Raw genomic sequence first — 24,742 nt, 5'->3', positions numbered from 1 at the left:
GTTTCTATCATTAACAATGCCGAGTCAGGCATAGCGGGGTTAATGTGATGGCGGGACCTTCTCTGTGGCGGTCCCGGCCCTCTGGAACCAACTCCCCCCAGAGATTAGAATTGCCCCCACCCTCCTTGCCTTTCAGGACTGCTCCCCCATTCCTTTGATGTAGCCAATCCGCATCATCGCTTGTTGATGTTATTAAGGCGTTAATAATAACGATATCGGATAATAAAATTAAAATCCGATAGATTTCTTTTCGCCTCCGCGAAACACCGGACGTGACCACCGGAGGGCAGGTTTCTATCATTAACAATGCCGAGTCAGGCATAGCGGGGTTAATGTGATGGCGGGACCTTCTCTGTGGCGGTCCCGGCCCTCTGGAACCAACTCCCCCCAGAGATTAGAATTGCCCCCACCCTCCTTGCCTTTCAGGACTGCTCCCCCATTCCTTTGATGTAGCCAATCCGCATCATCGCTTGTTGATGTTATTAAGGCGTTAATAATAACGATATCGGATAATAAAATTAAAATCCGATAGATTTCTTTTCGCCTCCGCAAAATACCGGACATGACTACCGGGGGGCAGGTTCAATCATTAACAATGCTGAATCAGGCATAGCGGGGTTAATGTGATGGCGGGACCTTCTCTGTGGCGGCCCCGGCCCTCTGGAACCAACTCCCCCCAGAGATTAGAATTGCCCCCACCCTCCTTGCCTTTCAGGACTGCTCCCCCATTCCTTTGATGTAGCCAACCCGCTTGTTGATGTTAGTAAGGCGTTAATAATAACGATATCGGATAATAAAATTAAAATCCGATAGATTTCTTTTCGCCTCCGCGAAACACCGGACGTGACCACCGGAGGGCAGGTTTCTATCATTAACAATGCCGAGTCAGGCATAGCGGGGTTAATGTGATGGCGGGACCTTCTCTGTGGCGGCCCCGGCCCTCTGGAACGAACTCCCCCCAGAGATTAGAATTGCCCCCACCCTCATCGCCTTTCAGGATTGCTCCCCTATTCCTTTGATGTAGCAAACCCGCGTCATGGCTTGTTAATATTAATAAGGCGTTAATAATAAAGATATCGGATAATAAAATTGAAATCCAATAGATTTCTTTTTGTCTCTGCAAAACAGCGGACGTGACCACCGGAGGGCAGGTTTCTATGATTAACAACGCTGAATCAGGCATAGCGGGGTTAATGTGATGGCGGGACCTTCTCTGTGGCGGCCCCGGCCCTTTGGAACCAACTCCCCCCAGAGATTAGAATTGCCCCCACCCTCCTTGCCTTCCGGGACTGCTCCCCTATTCCTTTGATGTAATGAACCTGCATCATCGCTTGTTAATACTGTATTAATAAGGCGTTAATAATAAAGATATCGGATAATAAAATTAAAATCCAATAGATTTCTTTTTGCCTCCGCAAAATACCGGACATGACTACCGGGGGGCAGGTTCAATCATTAACAATGCTGAATCAGGCATAGCGGGGTTAATGTGATGGCGGGACCTTCTCTGTGGTGGCCCCGGCCCTCTGGAACCAACTCCCCCCAGAGATTAGAATTGCCCCCACCCTCCTTGCCTTTCAGGATTGCTCCCCCATTCCTTTGATGTAGCCAACCCGCTTGTTGATGTTAGTAAGGCGTTAATAATAACGATATCGGATAATAAAATTAAAATCCGATAGATTTCTTTTCGCCTCCGCGAAACACCGGACGTGACCACCGGAGGGCAGGTTTCTATCATTAACAATGCCGAGTCAGGCATAGCGGGGTTAATGTGATGACGGGACCTTCTCTGTGGCGGTCCCGGCCCTCTGGAACCAACTCCCCCCAGAGATTAGAATTGCCCCCACCCTTCTTGCCTTTCAGGACTGCTCCCCCATTCCTTTGATGTAGCCAACCCGCATCATCGCTTTTTGATGTTATTAAGGCGTTAATAATAACGATATCGGATAATAAAATTAAAATCCGATATATTTCTTTTCGCCTCCGCGAAACACCGGACGTGACCACCGGAGGGCAGGTTTCTATCATTAACAATGCCGAGTCAGGCATAGCGGGGTTAATGTCATGGCGGGACCTTCTCTGTGGCGGCCCCGGCCCTCTGGAACCAACTCCCCCCAGAGGTTAGAATTGCCCCCACCCTCCTTGCCTTTCAGGACTGCTCCCCCATTCCTTTGATGTAGCCAACCCGCTTGTTGATGTTAGTAAGGCGTTAATAATAACGATATCGGATAATAAAATTAAAATCCGATAGATTTCTTTTCGCCTCCGCGAAACACCGGACGTGACCACCGGAGGGCAGGTTTCTATCATTAACAATGCCGAGTCAGGCATAGCGGGGTTAATGTGACGGCGGGACCTTCTCTGTGGCGGCCCCGGCCCTCTGGAACCAACTCCCCCCAGAGATTAGAATTGCCCCCACCCTCCTTGCCTTTCAGGACTGCTCCCCCATTCCTTTGATGTAGCCAACCCGCGTCATCACTTGTTGATGTTAGTAAGGCGTTAATAATAAAGATATCGGATAATAAAATTAAAATCCGATAGATTTCTTTTCGCCTCCGCGAAACACCGCACATGACCACCGGAGGGCAGGTTTCTATCATTAACAATGCCGAGTCAGGCATAGCGGGGTTAATGTCATGGCGGGACCTTCTCTGTGGCGGCCCCGGCCCTCTGGAACCAACTCCCCCCAGAGATTAGAATTGCCCCCACCCTCCTTGCCTTTCAGGACTGCTCCCCCATTCCTTTGATGTAGCCAACCCGCATCATCGCTTGTTGATGTTAGTAAGGCGTTAATAATAACGATATCGGATAATAAAATTAAAATCCGATAGATTTCTTTTCGCCTCCGCGAAACACTGGACGTGACCACCAGAGGGCAGGTTTCTATCATTAACAATGCCGAGTCAGGCATAGCGGGGTTAATGTGATGGCGGGACCTTCTCTGTGGCGGTCCCGGCCCTCTGGAACCAACTCCCCCCAGAGATTAGAATTGCCCCCACCCTCCTTGCCTTTCAGGACTGCTCCCCCATTCCTTTGATGTAGCCAATCCGCATCATCGCTTGTTGATGTTATTAAGGCGTTAATAATAACGATATCGGATAATAAAATTAAAATCCGATAGATTTCTTTTCGCCTCCGCGAAACACCGGACGTGACCACCGGAGGGCAGGTTTCTATCATTAACAATGCCGAGTCAGGCATAGCGGGGTTAATGTGATGGCGGGACCTTCTCTGTGGCGGACCCGGCCCTCTGGAACCAACTCCCCTCAGAGATTAGAATTGCCCCCACCCTCCTTGCCTTTCAGGACTGCTCCCCCATTCCTTTGATGTAGCCAACCCGCTTGTTGATGTTAGTAAGGCGTTAATAATAACGATATCGGATAATAAAATTAAAATCCGATAGATTTCTTTTCGCCTCCACGAAACACCGCACGTGACCACCGGAGGGCAGGTTTCTATCATTAACAATGCCGAGTCAGGCATAGCGGGGTTAATGTCATGGCGGGACCTTCTCTGTGGCGGCTCCGGCCCTCTGGAACCAACTCCCCCCAGAGATTAGAATTGCCCCCACCCTCCTTGCCTTTCAGGACTGCTCCCCCATTCCTTTGATGTAGCCAATCCGCATCATCGCTTGTTGATGTTATTAAGGCGTTAATAATAACGATATCGGATAATAAAATTAAAATCCGATAGATTTCTTTTCGCCTCCGCGAAACACTGGACGTGACCACCGGAGGGCAGGTTTCTATCATTAACAATGCCGAGTCAGGCATAGCGGGGTTAATGTGATGGCGGGACCTTCTCTGTGGCGGTCCCGGCCCTCTGGAACCAACTCCCCCCAGAGATTAGAATTGCCCCCACCCTCCTTGCCTTTCAGGACTGCTCCCCCATTCCTTTGATGTAGCCAATCCGCATCATCGCTTGTTGATGTTATTAAGGCGTTAATAATAACGATATCGGATAATAAAATTAAAATCCGATAGATTTCTTTTCGCCTCCGCAAAATACCGGACATGACTACCGGGGGGCAGGTTCAATCATTAACAATGCTGAATCAGGCATAGCGGGGTTAATGTGATGGCGGGACCTTCTCTGTGGTGGCCCCGGCCCTCTGGAACCAACTCCCCCCAGAGATTAGAATTGCCCCCACCCTCCTTGCCTTTCAGGACTGCTCCCCCATTCCTTTGATGTAGCCAACCCGCTTGTTGATGTTAGTAAGGCGTTAATAATAACGATATCGGATAATAAAATTAAAATCCGATAGATTTCTTTTCGCCTCCGCGAAACACCGGACGTGACCACCTGAGGGCAGGTTTCTATCATTAACAATGCCGAGTCAGGCATAGCGGGGTTAATGTGATGACGGGACCTTCTCTGTGGCGGTCCCGGCCCTCTGGAACCAACTCCCCCCAGAGATTAGAATTGCCCCCACCCTTCTTGCCTTTCAGGACTGCTCCCCCATTCCTTTGATGTAGCCAACCCGCATCATCGCTTGTTGATGTTATTAAGGCGTTAATAATAACGATATCGGATAATAAAATTAAAATCCGATATATTTCTTTTCGCCTCCGCGAAACACCGGACGTGACCACCGGAGGGCAGGTTTCTATCATTAACAATGCCGAGTCAGGCATAGCGGGGTTAATGTCATGGCGGGACCTTCTCTGTGGCGGCCCCGGCCCTCTGGAACCAACTCCCCCCAGAGGTTAGAATTGCCCCCACCCTCCTTGCCTTTCAGGACTGCTCCCCCATTCCTTTGATGTAGCCAACCCGCTTGTTGATGTTAGTAAGGCGTTAATAATAACGATATCGGATAATAAAATTAAAATCCGATAGATTTCTTTTCGCCTCCGCGAAACACCGCACATGACCACCGGAGGGCAGGTTTCTATCATTAACAATGCCGAGTCAGGCATAGCGGGGTTAATGTGACGGCGGGACCTTCTCTGTGGCGGCCCCGGCCCTCTGGAACCAACTCCCCCCAGAGATTAGAATTGCCCCCACCCTCCTTGCCTTTCAGGACTGCTCCCCCATTCCTTTGATGTAGCCAACCCGCGTCATCACTTGTTGATGTTAGTAAGGCGTTAATAATAAAGATATCGGATAATAAAATTAAAATCCGATAGATTTCTTTTCGCCTCCGCGAAACACCGCACATGACCACCGGAGGGCAGGTTTCTATCATTAACAATGCCGAGTCAGGCATAGCGGGGTTAATGTCATGGCGGGACCTTCTCTGTGGCGGCCCCGGCCCTCTGGAACCAACTCCCCCCAGAGATTAGAATTGCCCCCACCCTCCTTGCCTTTCAGGACTGCTCCCCCATTCCTTTGATGTAGCCAACCCGCATCATCGCTTGTTGATGTTAGTAAGGCGTTAATAATAACGATATCGGATAATAAAATTAAAATCCGATAGATTTCTTTTCGCCTCCGCGAAACACTGGACGTGACCACCGGAGGGCAGGTTTCTATCATTAACAATGCCGAGTCAGGCATAGCGGGGTTAATGTGATGGCGGGACCTTCTCTGTGGCGGTCCCGGCCCTCTGGAACCAACTCCCCCCAGAGATTAGAATTGCCCCCACCCTCCTTGCCTTTCAGGACTGCTCCCCCATTCCTTTGATGTAGCCAATCCGCATCATCGCTTGTTGATGTTATTAAGGCGTTAATAATAACGATATCGGATAATAAAATTAAAATCCGATAGATTTCTTTTCGCCTCCGCGAAACACCGGACGTGACCACCGGAGGGCAGGTTTCTATCATTAACAATGCCGAGTCAGGCATAGCGGGGTTAATGTGATGGCGGGACCTTCTCTGTGGCGGACCCGGCCCTCTGGAACCAACTCCCCCCAGAGATTAGAATTGCCCCCACCCTCCTTGCCTTTCAGGACTGCTCCCCCATTCCTTTGATGTAGCCAACCCGCTTGTTGATGTTAGTAAGGCGTTAATAATAACGATATCGGATAATAAAATTAAAATCCGATAGATTTCTTTTCGCCTCCACGAAACACCGCACGTGACCACCGGAGGGCAGGTTTCTATCATTAACAATGCCGAGTCAGGCATAGCGGGGTTAATGTCATGGCGGGACCTTCTCTGTGGCGGCTCCGGCCCTCTGGAACCAACTCCCCCCAGAGATTAGAATTGCCCCCACCCTCCTTGCCTTTCAGGACTGCTCCCCCATTCCTTTGATGTAGCCAATCCGCATCATCGCTTGTTGATGTTATTAAGGCGTTAATAATAACGATATCGGATAATAAAATTAAAATCCGATAGATTTCTTTTCGCCTCCGCGAAACACTGGACGTGACCACCGGAGGGCAGGTTTCTATCATTAACAATGCCGAGTCAGGCATAGCGGGGTTAATGTGATGGCGGGACCTTCTCTGTGGCGGTCCCGGCCCTCTGGAACCAACTCCCCCCAGAGATTAGAATTGCCCCCACCCTCCTTGCCTTTCAGGACTGCTCCCCCATTCCTTTGATGTAGCCAATCCGCATCATCGCTTGTTGATGTTATTAAGGCGTTAATAATAACGATATCGGATAATAAAATTAAAATCCGATAGATTTCTTTTCGCCTCCGCGAAACACCGGACGTGACCACCGGAGGGCAGGTTTCTATCATTAACAATGCCGAGTCAGGCATAGCGGGGTTAATGTGATGGCGGGACCTTCTCTGTGGCGGCCCCGGCCCTCTGGAACCAACTCCCCCCAGAGATTAGAATTGCCCCCACCCTCCTTGCCTTTCAGGACTGCTCCCCCATTCCTTTGATGTAGCCAACCCGCTTGTTGATGTTAGTAAGGCGTTAATAATAACGATATCGGATAATAAAATTAAAATCCGATAGATTACTTTTCGCCTCCGCGAAACACCGCACGTGACCACCGGAGGGCAGGTTTCTATCATTAACAATGCCGAGTCAGGCATAGCGGGGTTAATGTGATGGCGGGACCTTCTCTGTGGCGGCCCCGGCCCCCTGGAACCAACTCCCCCCAGAGATTTGAATTGCCCCCACCCTCCTTGCCTTTCAGGACTGCTCCCCCATTCCTTTGATGTAGCCAACCCGCATCATCGCTTGTTGATGTTATTAAGGCGTTAATAATAACGATATCGGATAATAAAATTAAAATCCGATAGATTTCTTTTCGCCTCCGCGAAACACCGGACGTGACCACCGGAGGGCAGGTTTCTATCATTAACAATGCCGAGTCAGGCATAGCGGGGTTAATGTGATGGCGGGACCTTCTCTGTGGCGGCCCCGGCCCTCTGGAACGAACTCCCCCCAGAGATTAGAATTGCCCCCACCCTCCTTGCCTTTCAGGATTGCTCCCCCATTCCTTTGACGTAGCAAACCCGCATCATAGCTTGTTAATATTAATAAGGCGTTAATAATAAAGATATCGGATAATAAAATTAAAATCCAATAGATTTCTTTTTCCCTCAGGCAAAATACCGGACGTGACCACCGGAGGGCAGGTTTGTATCATTAACAATGCTGAATCAGGCATAGCGGGGTTAATGTGATGGCTGGACCTTCTCTGTGGCGGCCCCGACCCTCTGGAACCAACTCCCCCCAGAGATTAGAATTGCCCCCACCCTCATCGCCTTTCAGGATTGCTCCCCTATTCCTTTGATGTAGCAAACCCGCGTCATGGCTTGTTAATATTAATAAGGCGTTAATAATAAAGATATCGGATAATAAAATTGAAATCCAATAGATTTCTTTTTGCCTCTGCAAAACAGCGGACGTGACCACCGGAGGGCAGGTTTCTATGATTAACAACGCTGAATCAGGCATAGCGGGGTTAATGTGATGGCGGGACCTTCTCTGTGGCGGCCCCGGCCCTTTGGAACCAACTGCCCCCAGAGATTAGAATTGCCCCCACCCTCCTTGCCTTCCGGGACTGCTCCCCTATTCCTTTGATGTAATGAACCTGCATCATCGCTTGTTAATACTGTATTAATAAGGCGTTAATAATAAAGATATCGGATAATAAAATTAAAATCCAATAGATTTCTTTTTGCCTCCGCAAAATACCGGACATGACTACCGGGGGGCAGGTTCAATCATTAACAATGCTGAATCAGGCATAGCGGGGTTAATGTGATGGCGGGACCTTCTCTGTGGTGGCCCCGGCCCTCTGGAACCAACTCCCCCCAGAGATTAGAATTGCCCCCACCCTCCTTGCCTTTCAGGACTGCTCCCCCATTCCTTTGATGTAGCCAACCCGCTTGTTGATGTTAGTAAGGCGTTAATAATAACGATATCGGATAATAAAATTAAAATCCGATAGATTTCTTTTCGCCTCCGCGAAACACCGGACGTGACCACCGGAGGGCAGGTTTCTATCATTAACAATGCCGAGTCAGGCATAGCGGGGTTAATGTGATGACGGGACCTTCTCTGTGGCGGTCCCGGCCCTCTGGAACCAACTCCCCCCAGAGATTAGAATTGCCCCCACCCTTCTTGCCTTTCAGGACTGCTCCCCCATTCCTTTGATGTAGCCAACCCGCATCATCGCTTGTTGATGTTATTAAGGCGTTAATAATAACGATATCGGATAATAAAATTAAAATCCGATATATTTCTTTTCGCCTCCGCGAAACACCGGACGTGACCACCGGAGGGCAGGTTTCTATCATTAACAATGCCGAGTCAGGCATAGCGGGGTTAATGTCATGGCGGGACCTTCTCTGTGGCGGCCCCGGCCCTCTGGAACCAACTCCCCCCAGAGGTTAGAATTGCCCCCACCCTCCTTGCCTTTCAGGACTGCTCCCCCATTCCTTTGATGTAGCCAACCCGCTTGTTGATGTTAGTAAGGCGTTAATAATAACGATATCGGATAATAAAATTAAAATCCGATAGATTTCTTTTCGCCTCCGCGAAACACCGGACGTGACCACCGGAGGGCAGGTTTCTATCATTAACAATGCCGAGTCAGGCATAGCGGGGTTAATGTGACGGCGGGACCTTCTCTGTGGTGGCCCCGGCCCTCTGGAACCAACTCCCCCCAGAGATTAGAATTGCCCCCACCCTCCTTGCCTTTCAGGACTGCTCCCCCATTCCTTTGATGTAGCCAACCCGCGTCATCACTTGTTGATGTTAGTAAGGCGTTAATAATAAAGATATCAGATAATAAAATTAAAATCCGATAGATTTCTTTTCGCCTCCGCGAAACACCGCACATGACCACCGGAGGGCAGGTTTCTATCATTAACAATGCCGAGTCAGGCATAGCGGGGTTAATGTCATGGCGGGACCTTCTCTGTGGCGGCCCCGGCCCTCTGGAACCAACTCCCCCCAGAGATTAGAATTGCCCCCACCCTCCTTGCCTTTCAGGACTGCTCCCCCATTCCTTTGATGTAGCCAACCCGCATCATCGCTTGTTGATGTTAGTAAGGCGTTAATAATAACGATATCGGATAATAAAATTAAAATCCGATAGATTTCTTTTCGCCTCCGCGAAACACTGGACGTGACCACCGGAGGGCAGGTTTCTATCATTAACAATGCCGAGTCAGGCATAGCGGGGTTAATGTGATGGCGGGACCTTCTCTGTGGCGGTCCCGGCCCTCTGGAACCAACTCCCCCCAGAGATTAGAATTGCCCCCACCCTCCTTGCCTTTCAGGACTGCTCCCCCATTCCTTTGATGTAGCCAATCCGCATCATCGCTTGTTGATGTTATTAAGGCGTTAATAATAACGATATCGGATAATAAAATTAAAATCCGATAGATTTCTTTTCGCCTCCGCGAAACACCGGTTGTGACCACCGGAGGGCTGGTTTCTATCATTAACAATGCCGAGTCAGGCATAGCGGGGTTAATGTGATGGCGGGACCTTCTCTGTGGCGGACCCGGCCCTCTGGAACCAACTCCCCCCAGAGATTAGAATTGCCCCCACCCTCCTTGCCTTTCAGGACTGCTCCCCCATTCCTTTGATGTAGCCAACCCGCTTGTTGATGTTAGTAAGGCGTTAATAATAACGATATCGGATAATAAAATTAAAATCCGATAGATTTCTTTTCGCCTCCACGAAACACCGCACGTGACCACCGGAGGGCAGGTTTCTATCATTAACAATGCCGAGTCAGGCATAGCGGGGTTAATGTCATGGCGGGACCTTCTCTGTGGCGGTCCCGGCCCTCTGGAACCAACTCCCCCCAGAGATTAGAATTGCCCCCACCCTCCTCGCCTTTCAGGACTGCTCCCCCATTCCTTTGATGTAGCCAATCCGCATCATCGCTTGTTGATGTTATTAAGGCGTTAATAATAACGATATCGGATAATAAAATTAAAATCCGATAGATTTCTTTTCGCCTCCGCGAAACACCGGACGTGACCACCGGAGGGCAGGTTTCTATCATTAACAATGCCGAGTCAGGCATAGCGGGGTTAATGTGATGGCGGGACCTTCTCTGTGGCGGCCCCGGCCCTCTGGAACCAACTCCCCCCAGAGATTAGAATTGCCCCCACCCTCCTTGCCTTTCAGGACTGCTCCCCCATTCCTTTGATGTAGCCAACCCGCTTGTTGATGTTATTAAGGCGTTAATAATAACGATATCGGATAATAAAATTAAAATCCGATAGATTTCTTTTCGCCTCCGCGAAACACCGGACGTGACCACCGGAGGGCAGGTTTCTATCATTAACAATGCCGAGTCAGGCATAGCAGGGTTAATGTGATGGCGGGACCTTCTCTGTGGCGGCCCCGGCCCTCTGGAACGAACTCCCCCCAGAGATTAGAATTGCCCCCACCCTCCTTGCCTTTCAGGATTGCTCCCCCATTCCTTTGACGTAGCAAACCCGCATCATAGCTTGTTAATATTAATAAGGCGTTAATAATAAAGATATCGGATAATAAAATTAAAATCCAATAGATTTCTTTTACCCTCAGGCAAAATACTGGACGTGACCACCGGAGGACAGGTTTGTATCATTAACAATGCTGAATCAGGCATAGCGGGGTTAATGTGATGGCTGGACCTTCTCTGTGGCGGCCCCGACCCTCTGGAACCAACTCCCCCCAGAGATTAGAATTGCCCCCACCCTCATCGCCTTTCAGGATTGCTCCCCTATTCCTTTGATGTAGCAAACCCGCGTCATGGCTTGTTAATATTAATAAGGCGTTAATAATAAAGATATCGGATAATAAAATTGAAATCCAATAGATTTCTTTTTGCCTCTGCAAAACAGCGGACGTGACCACCGGAGGGCAGGTTTCTATGATTAACAACGCTGAATCAGGCATAGCGGGGTTAATGTGATGGCGGGACCTTCTCTGTGGCGGCCCCGGCCCTTTGGAACCAACTCCCCCCAGAGATTAGAATTGCCCCCACCCTCCTTGCCTTCCGGGACTGCTCCCCTATTCCTTTGATGTAATGAACCTACATCATCGCTTGTTAATACTGTATTAATAAGGCGTTAATAATAAAGATATCGGATAATAAAATTAAAATCCAATAGATTTCTTTTTGCCTCCGCAAAATACCGGACGTGACTACCGGGGGGCAGGTTCAATCATTAACAATGCTGAATCAGGCATAGCGGGGTTAATGTGATGGCGGGACCTTCTCTGTGGCGGCCCCGGCCCTCTGGAACCAACTCCCCCCAGAGATTAGAATTGCCCCCACCCTCCTCACCTTTCAGGACTGCTCCCCCATTCCTTTGATGTAGCAAACCTGCATCATCGCTTGTTAATATTAATAAGGCGTTAATAATAAAGATATCGGATAATAAAATTAAAATCCAATAGATTTCTTTTTGCCTCCGCAAAGTACCGGATGTGACCACCGGAGGGCAGGTTTCTATCATTAACAATGCTGAATTAGGCATAGCGGGGTTAATGTGATGGCGGGACCTTCTCTGTGGCGGCCCCGGCCCTCTGGAACCAACTCCTCCCAGAGATTAGAATTGCCCCCACCCTCCTTGCCTTTCAGGATTGCTCCCCCATTCCTTTGATGTAGCAAACCCGCATCATCCCTTGTCAATATTAATAAGGCGTTAATAATAAAGATTTCGGATAATAAAATTAAATTCCGATAATTTCTTTTTGCCTCCGCAAAACACCGGACGTGACCACCGGAGGGCAGGTTTCTATCATTAACAATGCCAAATCAGGCATAGCGGGCTTAATGTGATGGCGGGACCTTCTCTGTGGCGGCCCCGGCCCTCTGGAACCAACTCCTCCCAGAGATTAGAATTGCCCCCACCCTCCTTGTCTTTCAGGACTGCTCCCCCGTTCCTTTGATGTAGCAAATCCGGGTCATGGCTTGTTAATATTAATAAGGCGTTAATAATAAAGATATCGGATAATAAAATTAAAATCCAATAGATTTCTTTTTGCCTCCGCAAAACAGCGGACGTGACCACCGGGGGGGGGTAGGTTTCAATCATTAACAACGCTGAATCAGGCATAGCAGGGTTAATGTGATGGCGGGACCTTCTCTGTGGTGGCCCCGGCCCTCTGGAACCAACTCCCCCCAGAGATTAGAATTGCCCCCACCCTCCTCACCTTTCAGGACTGCTCCCCCATTCCTTTGATGTAGCCAATCCGCATCATCGCTTGTTGATGTTATTAAGGCGTTAATAATAACGATATCGGATAATAAAATTAAAATCCGATAGATTTCTTTTCGCCTCCGCGAAACACCGGACGTGACCACCGGAGGGCAGGTTTCTATCATTAACAATGCCGAGTCAGGCATAGCGGGGTTAATGTGATGGCGGGACCTTTTCTGTGGTGGCCCCGGCCGTCTGAAACCAACTCCCCCCAGAGATTAGAATTTCCCCCACCCTCCTTGCCTTTCAGGATTGCTCCCCCATTCCTTTGATGTAGCAAACCCGTATCATCGCTTGTTAATATTAATAAGGCGTTAATAATAAAGATATCGGATAATAAAATTAAAATCCGATAGATTTCTTTTTGCCTCCGCAAAACACCGGACATGACCACTGGAGGGCAGGTTTCTATCATGAACAATGCCGAATCAGGCATAGCGGGGTTAACGTGATGGCGGGACCTTCTTTGTGGCGGCCCCGGCCCTCTGGAACCAACTCCCCCCCGAAGATTAGAATTGCCCCCACCCTCCTTGCCTTTCAGGATTGCTGCCCCATTCCTTTGATGTAGCAAACCCGCATCATCGCTTGTTAATATTAATAAGGCGTTAATAATAAAGATATCGGATAATAAAATTAAAATCCAATAGATTTCTTTTTGCCTCCGCAAAATACCGGTGGTGAGCACCGGAGGGCAGGTTTCTATCATTAACAATGCTGAATCAGGCATAACGGGGTTGATATTGTGGGACCTTCTCTGTGGTGGCCCCGGCCGTCTGAAACCAACTCCCCCCAGAGATTAGAATTTCCCCCACCCTCCTTGCCTTTCAGGATTGCTCCCCCATTCCTTTGATGTAGCAAACCCGCATCATCGCTTGTTAATATTAATAATGCGTTAATAATAAAGATATCGGATAATAAAATTAAAATCCAATAGATTTCTTTTTGCCTCCGCAAAACACCGGACGTGACCACCGGAGGGCAGGTTTCTATCATTAACAATGCTGAATCAGGCATAGCGGGGTTAATGTGATGGCGGGACCTTCTCTGTGGCGGCCCCGAGCCTCGAACCAACTCTCCCCAGAGATTAGAATTGCCCCCACCTTCCTTGCGTTTCGTATTGGATTATAATTGTACACTGTTTTATGACTGCTGTTTTATGACCGCCTCGAGTCTTCAGAGAGGGGCGGCATATAAATCCAATAAATAAACGATTAAATAAATAAATAAGTAAGTAATGATGATGATGATGATGATGATGATGATGATGATAATAATTTTCTTCATGGCTCCTGTATTCTATATTTACTTCTTTATTAAAATCTTATGATTGATATTAACAGGCCATCACAGCCTTTCTTAACTGGGTTTTTCTTTCTTTCTCTCTTTCTCTTTCATTCTTTTCTTTCTCTTTCTTTCTTTCTTTCTTTCTCTTTCTTTCTCTCCTTCCTTCCCTCCTTCCATTTCTTTCTTTCCCCAACTCTCTTTTTATTTCTCTTTCATTCTCTTTTTTTTTCCTTTCCTTCTTTCTTTCCTTTCCTTTTCTTTCTTTCTTTCTTTCTCTCCTTCCTTCCCTCCTTCCATTTCTTTCATTCCCCCTCTTTCTTTTTATTTCTCTTTCATTCTCTTTCTTTTCTCCTTCTGTCCTTTCTTTCATTTCTTTTTCCTTCTTTCTCTCTTTCTCTTTCATTCTTTTCTTTCTCTTGCTTTCTTTCTTTCTCTCTTTCTTTCTCTCCTTCCTTCCCTCGTTCCATTTCTTTCATTCCCCCTCTCTTTTAATTTCTCTTTCATTCTCTTTCTTTTCTCTTTCTTTCTTTCCTTCTTTCCTTTCGTTTCTTTTTCTTTCTCTCTTTCTCTCCTTCCTTTCCTCCTTCCATTTCTTTCTTTTCCCCTCTCTCTTTTTATTTCTCTTTCATTCTCTTTCTTCTCTTTCTTTCCTTCTTTTTTTCGTTTCTTTTTCTTTCTTTCTCTCTTTCTCTCATTCTTTTCTTTCTCTTGCTCTCTTTCTTTATCTTTCTCTCCTTCCTTCCCTCATTCTATTTCTTTCTTTCTTTCCTCCTCTCTCTTTTTATTTCTCTTTCATTCTCTTTCTTTTCTCTTTCTTTCTTTCGTTTCTTTTTCTTTCTCTCTCTCTTTCTCTTTCATTCTTTTCTTTCTTTCTTTCTCTTTCTTTCTCTCCTTCCTTCCCTCCTTCCATTTCTTTCTTTTCCCCTCTCTCTTTTTATTTGTCTTTCATTCTCTTTCTTTTCTCTTTCCTACTTTCTCTGTTTCTCTTTCATTCTTTTTTTCTTTTTCTTTCTTTCTTTCTTTCTTTCTTTCTCTTTCTGTCCTTCCTTCCCTCATTCCAATTCTTTCATTCCGCCTTTCTATTTTTATTTCTCTTTCATTATTTCTTTTCTCTTTCCTTCTTTCTTTCTTTCTCTCTTTCTCTTTCATTCTTTTTTTTCTTTCTTTCTTTCTTTCTATTTCTTTCTCTCCTTCCTTCCCTCATTCCATTTCTTTCTTTCCCCCTCTCTCTTTTTATTTCTCTTTCATTCTCTTTCTTTCCTTCTTTCTTTCATTTCTTTTTCTTTCTTTCTCTCTTTCTCTTTCATTCTTTTCTTTCTCTTGATTTCTTTCTCTTTCTCTCCTTCCTTTCCTCCTTCCATTTCTTTCATTCCCCCTCTCTATTTTTATTTCTCTTTCATTCTCTTTCTTTTCTCTTTTTTTCCTTCTTTCTTTCTCTCTCTTTCATTCTTTTCTTTCTTTCTTTCTTGTTCTTTCTCTCTTTCACTCATTCCATTTCTTTCTTTCTCCCTCTCTCTTTTTATTTCTCTTTCATTCTCTTTCTTTCCTTCTTTCTTTCTTTTGTTTCTCTTTCTTTCTTTGTTTCTCTTTCATTCTTTTTTCTTTCTCTCCTTCCTTCCCCCCTTCCATTTCTTTCTTTCCCCCTCTCTTTTTATTTCTCTTTCATTCTCTTTCTTTTCTCTTTCTTTCCTTCTTTCTTTCGTTTCTTTTTCTTTCTTTCTCTCTTTTTCTTTCAATCTTTTTTTCTTTCTCTTGCTTTCTTTCTTTCTCTTTCTTTCTCTCCTTCCTTCCCTCCTTCCATTTCTTTCTTTCCCCCTCTCTTTTTATTTCTCTTTCATTCTCTTTCTTTTCTCCTTTCTTTCTTTTGTTTCTTTTTCTTTCTTTCTTTTTTTCTTTCTCTTTCTTTCTTTCTTTCTCTTTCTTTCTCTTCTTCCTTCCCTCGTTCCATTTCTTTCATTCCCCCTCTCTATTTTTATTTCTCTTTCATTCTCTTTCTTTTCTCTTTCTTTCCTTCTTTCTTTTGTTTCTTTTTCTTTCTTTCTTTTTCTTTCATTCTTTTTTTCTTTCTCTTTCTTTCTTTCTCTTTCTTTCTCTTCTTCCTTCCCTCATTCCATTTCTTTCTTTCCCCCTCTCTCTTTTTATTTCTCTTTCATTCTCTTTCTTTTTCTTTCTTTCTCTCTCTTTCATTCTTTTCTTTCTCTTGCTTTCTTTCTTTCTCTTTATTTCGCTCCTTCCTTCCCTCATTCCATTTCTTTCTTTCCCTCTCTCTCTTTTTATTTCTTTCATTCTCTTTCTTTCTTTCCTTCTTTCTTTTTCTTTCTCTTTCTCTTTCATTCTTTTCTTTCTCTTGTTTTCTTTCTTTCTCTTTGTTTCTCTCCTTCCTTCCCTCCTTCCATTTCTTTCATTCCCCCCTCTTTATTTTTTTTTCTCTTTCATTGTCTTTCTTTTCTCTTTCTTTCCTTCTTTCTTTCTTTTCTTTCTTTTTCTTTCTTTTTCTTTCTTTTTCTTTCATTCTTTTTTTCTTTCTTTCTTTTTTTCTCTTCTTCCTTCCCTCCTTTCATTTCTTTCTTTCCCCCTCTCTCTTTTTATTTCTCTTTCATTCTCTTTCTTTTCCCTTTCTTTTCTTCTTTCTTTTGTTTCTTTTTCTTTCTTTCTTTCTTTCTCTCTTTCTCTTTCATTCTTTTCTTTCTCTTTCTTCCTTTTTCTTTCTCTCTTTCCTTTCCTCCTTCCATTTCTTTCATTCTCCGTTTATATTTTTATTTCTCTTTCATTCTTTCCTTCTTTAATTTTTTTCTTTTTTTCTCTTTCTCTCTTGTTCTTTCATTCTTTTTTCTTTCTCTTGCTTTCTTTCTCTTTTTTTCTTTCCTTCCTTCCCTACATTCCCCCTCTCTCTTTTTATTTCTCTTTCATTCTCTTTCTTTCATGCTTTTTTTTCTTTCCTTCCTTCCCTACATTCCCCCTCTCTCTTTTTATTTCTCTTTCATTCTCTTTCTTTCATGCTTTTTCTTTCTCTCTTTTACCTTCCCTTCCTCTATTTCTTCTTTTCTTTCTCCTTCCTACATTCTTCTCTCCCCCCTTCCTTCAGTCCGTCCTCTCTTACTCTCTCCTTTCATAAGTTTCCTTCCTTCCTCTGTTCCTGTCCATTCCTCCTTTATTTCCTTCCCTCCCTCCATTTCTTGCTTTCCTTCTCCTTCCTCCCTTCTTTCCCCCCTCACTCCCTTCTTTCACTCCTTCCTCTCTTGCTCTCCCCTTTCACACCTTTCCTTGCTTCCTTTGCACCCTTCCTCTGTTCCTGTCCCTTCCCTCTTTCCTTCCTTCCCACCCTCCGTCCATTCATTCACCCATTCCTCTCTTGATCGCCTATTTTACCATTCCTTCCTTCCTTCCTTCCTTCTTCTTTCCTCCCTCCCTCTCATTTCTTTTTCCTTCTCCATTTCTCCTTCCTTTCTTATTTCCTTCCTTCCTTTCTCCCTCCCTCCCATTTCTTTTTCCTTCTCCATTTCTCCTTCCTTTCTTATTTCCTTCCTTCCTTTCTCCCTCCCTCCCATTTCTTTTTCCTTCTCCATTTCTCCTTCCTTCCTTCTTTCCTCCCTCCCTCCCTCCCTCTCATTTCTTTTTCCTTCTCCATTTCTCCTTCCTTTCTTATTTCCTTCCTTTCTCCCTCCCTCCCATTTCTTTTTCCTTCTCCATTTCTCCTTCCTTCCTTCCCTCCCTCCCTTCCTTCCTAGCTCGCCCTCGCCTTTCTTCCCTTCCTTCCAGGTGGGAGTGCCCCCTCAAGACATCTGCCCTACTGCTGGTGCCCTGCTTTTTCTCTCCCCTCGTCCTTTCCAGCTCCTCGCCAGTGGCTGCCGGGTGTGGGATCCCCCTCCCCTCGCTAGAAAGCACATGGTTTTGTCAACAAGGCCTCTTCCAAGAAGGGAGAAGTGTCAAGGAGCCGTAAATAAGCCACGCTCCGCCTGACCGATGCCAGGACGCTGTTTCTTTCCCTCGCCGCTCCCGCTTCTTTCTTTCTCCTGGACGAGTCCAAACAATCGGCTTAAGCCAGTTCCTGCCGCACCCTCCTTGCCTTTCAGGATTGCTACCCCATTCCTTTGATGTAGCGAACCGCATCATCGCTTGTTAATATTAATAAGGCATTAATAATAAAGATATGGGATAATAAAATTGAAATCCAATAGATTTGTTTTGGGGTGCGCAATACCGGACATAACCACCGGAGGGCAGTTTCCCCATTATTAACAATGCTGAATCAGGCATACCAGGGTCAATGTGATGGCAGGACCTTCTCTGTGGCGGCCCCAGCCCTCTGGAACCACCTCCCCCCAGAGATTAGAATTGCCCCCACCCTCCTTGCCTTTCAGGATTGCTCCCCCATTCCTTTGATGTAGCGAACCGCATCATCGCTTGTTAATATTAATAAGGCATTAATAATAAAGATATGGGATAATAAAATTAAAATCCAATAGATTTCTTTTGGGGTATGCAATACAGGACGTTACCACCGCTAGTCCCCCCACGCTAGCCCCCTCTGCTAGCCTCCCCCTAGCCCCCCGCTTGCCAGCCCCCCTTGCCAGCCCCTCGTGGACTAGCGTGGGGGGGGCTAGTGTGGGGGGGCGTAGCAGGCTGGGGACTAGCAGGCTAGCCTGCCCCACGCTAGCCCCCCCCATGCAAGCCCCCCTCCCATGCCAGCCCCCCCCCCCGTGGCAGCCCCACCATGCTAGCCCCCTCCCACTAGCCCCCCCACGCCGGACCCCCGCGCCAGACACCCCACGCGCCAAACCCCCCACCAGCCCCCCCCACCAGCCCCTCGCGCCAGCCACCCCCCGCGCCACCCACCCCGCGCCAGACAACCCCCACGCCAGACACCCTCCGCTCCAGACCCTTGCGCCAGCCCCCCTGCGAGCCCCCCCGCCAGCCCTTTGCGCCAGCCCCCCCCCGCACCAGACACCCCGCGCCAGCCACCCCGTGCCAGCCACCCCCCCACCAGCCCCTCGCATCAGCCCACCCCGCGCCAGACCCCACCCGCGCCAGACCACCCCGTGCCAGCCCCCACGCGGCAGCCCCCACGCGCGGTCCCCGCGGCAGCCCCCGCGGCAGGCCCCCACGCGCCACCCCCCCCGCGCCAGACAAGCACCATGCCAGACACCCCCCGCTCCAGACCCTTGCGCCACCTCCCCCGCCAGCCCCCCTGCGAGCCCCCCAGCCAGCCCCCTCGCCAGTCCTCGCGCCAGACCCTTGCGGCAGTCCCCCCGCGCCAGCCACCCCCCCCGCTACAGGCCACCCCCGCGCCAGCCCTTCCCGCGCCAGCCACCCCTGCGCCAGACCCCCGCACCAAGCCACCCCGCGCCGAGCCATCCCGCGGCAGCCCCCCCGCGCCAGCCCCCCCGTGCAAGCCCCCCCCTGTGCCAGCTCCCCCCATGCTAGCCCCCTCCCGCTAGACCCCCACGCCGGACCCCCGCACCAGCCCCCCCCGCGCCAGACACCCCACGTGCCAGAAACCCCATGAGCCCCCCCCACCAGCCCCCCCGCGTCAGCCCAACCGGCGTCAGCCCCCCCCCCGCCAGCCCCCCCGCACCAGCCCCCCCCGTGCCAGCCCCCCCACGGCAGCCCCCCCCGCGAGGTCCCCACGGCAGCCCCGCGCCAGGCCCCCCGCGCCAGCCACCCCACGCCAGACAACCCCCACGCCAGACACCCCCCGCTCCAGACCCTTGCACCAGCCCCCCTGCGAGGCCCCCCGTGCCAGCCACCCCCGCACCAGACACCCCCGCGCCAGACACGCCCGCGCCAGACACCCCGCGCCAGCCCCCCCCGTGCCAGCCCCCCCCGTGCCAGCCTCCCCCGTGCCAGTCCCCCCCCGTGGCAGCCCCCCGCGCCAGACAACCCCCACGCCAGCCACCCCCCGCTACAGGCCACCCCCGCGCCAGCCACCCCTGCGCCAGCCCCCCGCGCCAAGCCATCCCGCGCCAGCCCCCCCGCGCCAGCCCCCCCCGTGCTAGCCCCCTCCCGCTAGACCCCCACGCCGGACCCCCGCACCAGCCCCCCCCGCGCCAGACACCCCACGTGCCAGAAACCCCATGAGCCCCCCCCACCAGCCCCCCGCGTCAGCCCAACCCGCGCCAGACCCCCTGCGCCAGGCCCCCTCCGCGCCAGCCCCCCCACGGCAGCCCCCCCCGTGAGGTCCCCCGCGCCAGACCGCCGCACCAGCCACCCCCGTGCCAGACACCCCGCGACAGCCCCCCCCGTGCCAGCCCCCCCCGCGCCAGCCTCCCCCGCGCCAGCCCCCCCCGTGGCAGCCCCCCGCGCCAGACAACCCCCACGCCAGACACCCCCCTGCTCCAGACCCTTCCGCCAGCCCCCCCGCCAGCCCCCCTGCGAGCCCCCCGCGCCAGCACCCCTGCCAGCCCCCCCTTGCCAGCCCCCCCGCGCCAGGCCCCCCGCTCCAGACACCCCCGCGCCGGACACCCCGTGCCAGACACCCCGTGCCAGCCCCCACCCGCGCCAGCCTCCCCACGAGGCCCCCGTGGCAACCCCCGCGCCAGCCCTCCCGCGCCTGACAAGCACCACGCCAGACACCCTCTGCTCCAGACCCTTGCGCCAGCTCCCCCGCCAGCCCCCCTGCGAGCCCCCCGGCCAGCCCCCTCGCCAGCCCTCGCGCCAGACCCTTGCGCCACCCCCCCGCACCAGCCACCCCCGCCACCCCCCCCGCTCCAGGCCCCCCCGCGCCAGCCACCCCTGCGCCAGACCCCCGCACCAAGCCATCCCGCGGCAGCCCCCCCGCGGCAGCCCCCCCCGCGCCAGCCCCCCCCCGTGCAAGCCCCCCCCTGTGCCAGCTCCCCCCATGCTAGCCCCCTCCCGCTAGACCCCCACGCCGGACCCCCCGCACCAGCCCCCCTGCGCCAGACACCCCCGCGCCAGACACCCCACGCGCCAGAAACCCCATGAGCCCCCCCCACCAGCCCCCCCGCGTCAGCCCAACCCGCGCCAGCCACCCCCCCGCCAGCCCCCCCCGCGCCAGCCACCCCCGTGCCAGCCCCCCCACGGCAGCCCCCCCCGCGAGGTCCCCACGGCAGCCCCGCGCCAGGCCCCCCGCGCCAGCCACCCCACGCCAGACAACCCCCACGCCAGACACCCCCCGCTCCAGACCCTTGCACCAGCCCCCCTGCGAGGCCCCCCGTGCCAGCCACCCCCGCGCCAGACACGCCCGCGCCAGACACCCTGCGCCAGCCCCCCCCGTGCCAGCCCCCCCCCGTGCCAGCCTCCCCTGTGCCAGTCCCCCCCCCGTGGCAGCTCCCCGCGCCAGACAACCCCCATGCCAGCCACCCCCCCGCTACAGGCCACCCCCGCGCCAGCCACCCCTGCGCCAGACCCCCCGCACCAAGCCACCCCGCGCTAAGCCATCCCGCGCCAGCCCCCCCGTGCCAGCCCCCCGCGCCAGCCCCCCCCGTGCTAGCCCCCTCCCGCTAGACCCCCACGCCGGACCCCCGCACCAGCCCCCCCCGCGCCAGACACCCCACGTGCCAGAAACCCCATGAGCCCCCCCCACCAGCCCCCTGCGTCAGCCCAACCCGCGCCAGCCACCCCCACGCAAGACCCCCTGCGCCAGGCCCCCCCGCGCCAGCCCCCCCACGGCAGCCCCCCCCGTGAGGTCCCCGCGGCAGCCCCGCGCCAGGCCCCCCCGCGCCAGCCACCCCACGCCAGACACCCCCCGCTCCAGACCCTTGCGCCAGCCCCCCTGCGAGGCCCCCCGTGCCAGCCACCCCCGCACCAGCCACCCCCGCGCCAGACCGCCGCACCAGCCACCCCCGTGCCAGACACCCCGCGACAGCCTCCCCCGCACCAGCCCCCCCCGTGGCAGCCCCCCGCGCCAGACAACCCCCACGCCAGACACCCCCCTGCTCCAGACCCTTCCGCCAGCCCCCCCGCCAGCCCCCCTGCGAGCCCCCCCGCCAGCCCTCCTCGCGCCAGCCCCTTGCGCCAGCCCCCCCGCGCCAGCACCCCTGCCAGCCCCCCCCTCGCCAGCACCCCCGCGCCAGGCCCCCCGCTCCAGACACCCCCGCGCCGGACACCCCGTGCCAGCCCCCCACCCGCGCCAGCCCCCCCACGAGGCCCCCGTGGCAGCCCCCGCGCCAGACCCCCGCGCCAGCCCTCCCGCGCCTGACAAGCACCACGCCAGACACCCTCTGCTCCAGACCCTTGCGCCAGCTCCACCGCCAGCCCCCCCTGCGAGCCCCCCGGCCAGCCCCCTCGCCAGCCCTCGCGCCAGACCCTTGCGCCACCCCCCCGCACCAGCCACCCCCGCCACCCCCCCCGCTCCAGGCCCCCCTGCGCCAGACACCCCGCGCCAGACATCCCCTGCGCCAGCCCCCCCTGCGCGAGCCACCCCGTGCCAGCCACCCCCGCGCCAGACCCCCGCGCCAGCCCCCCCCCCCGCGCGTTTGAAAGGAGCGCTTGTGAAGTTTGGAAAGGCCACGACCCCTGAATCCACATTTCCCCACAAAACAGCTGGTCCCTGCAAACCTTTCATTCTTGGGGTTGGGGCTGGGAAAATATGGACACGTCATAGAAACACCGAGATAAAGGCCCAAAAAAAAGGTGGGCTGACAGGGAGGGGAGGGATAGCTCACAGTGCTAGTGCTCTGCTATGGAAGTCAAGACTTCACAGGATCGAATCCCACCAAGGCAGAAGGGTTAGGGTTAGGGTTAGGGTTAGGGTTAGGGTTAGGGTTAGGGTTAGGGTTAGGGTTAGGGTTAGGGTTAGGGTTAGGGTTAGGGTTAGGGTTAGGGTTAGGGTTAGGGTTAGGGTTAGGGTTAGGGTTAGGGTTAGGGTTAGGGTTAGGGTTAGGGTTAGGGTTAGGGTTAGGGTTAGGGTTAGGGTTAGGGTTAGGCTTAGGCTTAGGGTTAGGCTTAGGGTTAGGGTTAGGGTTAGGGTTAGGGTTAGGGTTAGGGTTAGGGTTAGGGTTAGGGTTAGGGTTAGGGTTAGGCTTAGGCTTAGGCTTAGGCTTAGGCTTAGGCTTAGGGTTAGGCTTAGGGTTAGGCTTAGGGTTAGGGTTAGGGTTAGGCTTAGGGTTAGGCTTAGGGTTAGGCTTAGGCTTAGGGTTAGGGTTAGGGTTAGGGTTAGGCTTAGGGTTAGGCTTAGGCTTAGGGTTAGGCTTAGGGTTAGGCTTAGGGTTAGGGTTAGGGTTAGGGTTAGGGTTAGGGTTAGGGTTAGGCTTAGGGTTAGGGTTAGGGTTAGGGTTAGGCTTAGGGTTAGGGTTAGGGTTAGGGTTAGGCTTAGGCTTAGGGTTAGGGTTAGGGTTAGGGTTAGGCTTAGGGTTAGGGTTAGGGTTAGGGTTAGGGTTAGGCTTAGGGTTAGGGGGTTAGGCTTAGGGTTAGGCTTAGGGTTAGGCTTAGGGTTAGGCTTAGGGTTAGGCTTAGGGTTAGGGTTAGGCTTAGGGTTAGGCTTAGGGTTAGGCTTAGGGTTAGGCTTAGGGTTAGGCTTAGGGTTAGGCTTAGGCTTAGGCTTAGGCTTAGGGTTAGGCTTAGGGTTAGGGTTAGGGTTAGGGTTAGGGTTAGGGTTAGGCTTAGGGTTAGGGTTAGGGTTAGGCTTAGGGTTAGGGTTAGGGTTAGGCTTAGGGTTAGGGTTAGGGTTAGGGTTAGGGTTAGGGTTAGGGTTAGGCTTAGGGTTAGGGTTAGGGTTAGGCTTAGGGTTAGGGTTAGGGTTAGGGTTAGGGTTAGGGTTAGGGCTTAGGCTTAGGCTTAGGGGTTAGGGTTAGGGTTAGGGTTAGGGTTAGGGTTAGGGTTAGGGTTAGGGTTAGGGTTAGGGTTAGGGTTAGGGTTAGGGTTAGGGTTAGGGTTAGGGTTAGGGTTAGGGTTAGGGTTAGGGTTAGGGTTAGGGTTAGGGTTAGGGTTAGGGTTAGGGTTAGGGTTAGGGTTAGGGTTAGGGTTAGGGTTAGGGTTAGGGTTAGGGTTAGGGTTAGGGTTAGGGTTAGGGTTAGGGTTAGGGTTAGGGTTAGGGTTAGGGTTAGGGTTAGGGTTAGGGTTAGGGTTAGGGTTAGGGTTAGGGTTAGGGTTAGGGTTAGGGTTAGGGTTAGGGTTAGGGTTAGGGTTAGGGTTAGGGTTAGGGTTAGGGTTAGGGTTAGGGTTAGGGTTAGGGTTAGGGTTAGGGTTAGGGTTAGGGTTAGGGTTAGGGGTTAGGGTTAGGGTTAGGGTTAGGGTTAGGGTTAGGGTTAGGGTTAGGGTTAGGGTTAGGGTTAGGGTTAGGGTTAGGGTTAGGGTTAGGGTTAGGGTTAGGGTTAGGGTTAGGGTTAGGGTTAGGGTTAGGGTTAGGGTTAGGGTTAGGGTTAGGGTTAGGGTTAGGGTTAGGGTTAGGTTAGGGTTAGGGTTAGGGTTAGGGTTAGGGTTAGGGTTAGGGTTAGGGTTAGGGTTAGGGTTAGGGTTAGGGTTAGGGTTAGGGTTAGGGTTAGGGTTAGGGTTAGGGTTAGGGTTAGGGTTAGGGTTAGGGTTAGGGTTAGGGTTAGGGTTAGGGTTAGGGTTAGGGTTAGGGTTAGGGTTAGGGTTAGGGTTAGGGTTAGGGTTAGGGTTAGGGTTAGGGTTAGGGTTAGGGTTAGGGTTAGGGTTAGGGTTAGGGTTAGGGTTAGGGTTAGGGTTAGGGTTAGGGTTAGGGTTAGGGTTAGGGGTTAGGGTTAGGGTTAGGGTTAGGGTTAGGGTTAGGGTTAGGGTTAGGGTTAGGGTTAGGGTTAGGGTTAGGGTTAGGGTTAGGGTTAGGGTTAGGGTTAGGGTTAGGGTTAGGGTTAGGGTTAGGGTTAGGGTTAGGGTTAGGGTTAGGGTTAGGGTTAGGGTTAGGGTTAGGGTTAGGGTTAGGGTTAGGGTTAGGGTTAGGGTTAGGGTTAGGGTTAGGGTTAGGGTTAGGGTTAGG

General features: G+C 51.9%; 3 protein-coding genes across 3 annotated transcripts; all 3 read left to right on the top strand.

The window, feature by feature from the left end:
• The first annotated feature begins 19,350 nt into the window (after positions 1 to 19,350).
• Positions 19,351 to 19,926, top strand: LOC139155961 (uncharacterized). The gene has a single exon (XM_070731348.1). The coding sequence runs from the start codon at positions 19,351 to 19,353 to the stop codon at positions 19,924 to 19,926; it is 576 nt and encodes a 191-aa protein (XP_070587449.1).
• An 860-nt stretch (positions 19,927 to 20,786) lies between these two features.
• On the top strand, positions 20,787 to 21,380 carry LOC139155960 (uncharacterized). The gene has a single exon (XM_070731347.1). It carries the CDS (start codon positions 20,787 to 20,789, stop codon positions 21,378 to 21,380), a length of 594 nt encoding a protein of 197 aa, XP_070587448.1.
• Positions 21,377 to 22,006, top strand: LOC139155959 (basic proline-rich protein-like). The gene has a single exon (XM_070731346.1). The coding sequence runs from the start codon at positions 21,377 to 21,379 to the stop codon at positions 22,004 to 22,006; it is 630 nt and encodes a 209-aa protein (XP_070587447.1).
• The last annotated feature ends 2,736 nt before the right edge of the window (positions 22,007 to 24,742 follow it).

This window comes from Erythrolamprus reginae, unplaced genomic scaffold (assembly GCF_031021105.1).
Source record: "Erythrolamprus reginae isolate rEryReg1 unplaced genomic scaffold, rEryReg1.hap1 scaffold_161, whole genome shotgun sequence".
In the NCBI taxonomy this organism is placed as follows: Eukaryota; Metazoa; Chordata; class Lepidosauria; order Squamata; family Dipsadidae; genus Erythrolamprus; species Erythrolamprus reginae.
This window is presented reverse-complemented; position numbering and strand designations above follow the sequence as displayed.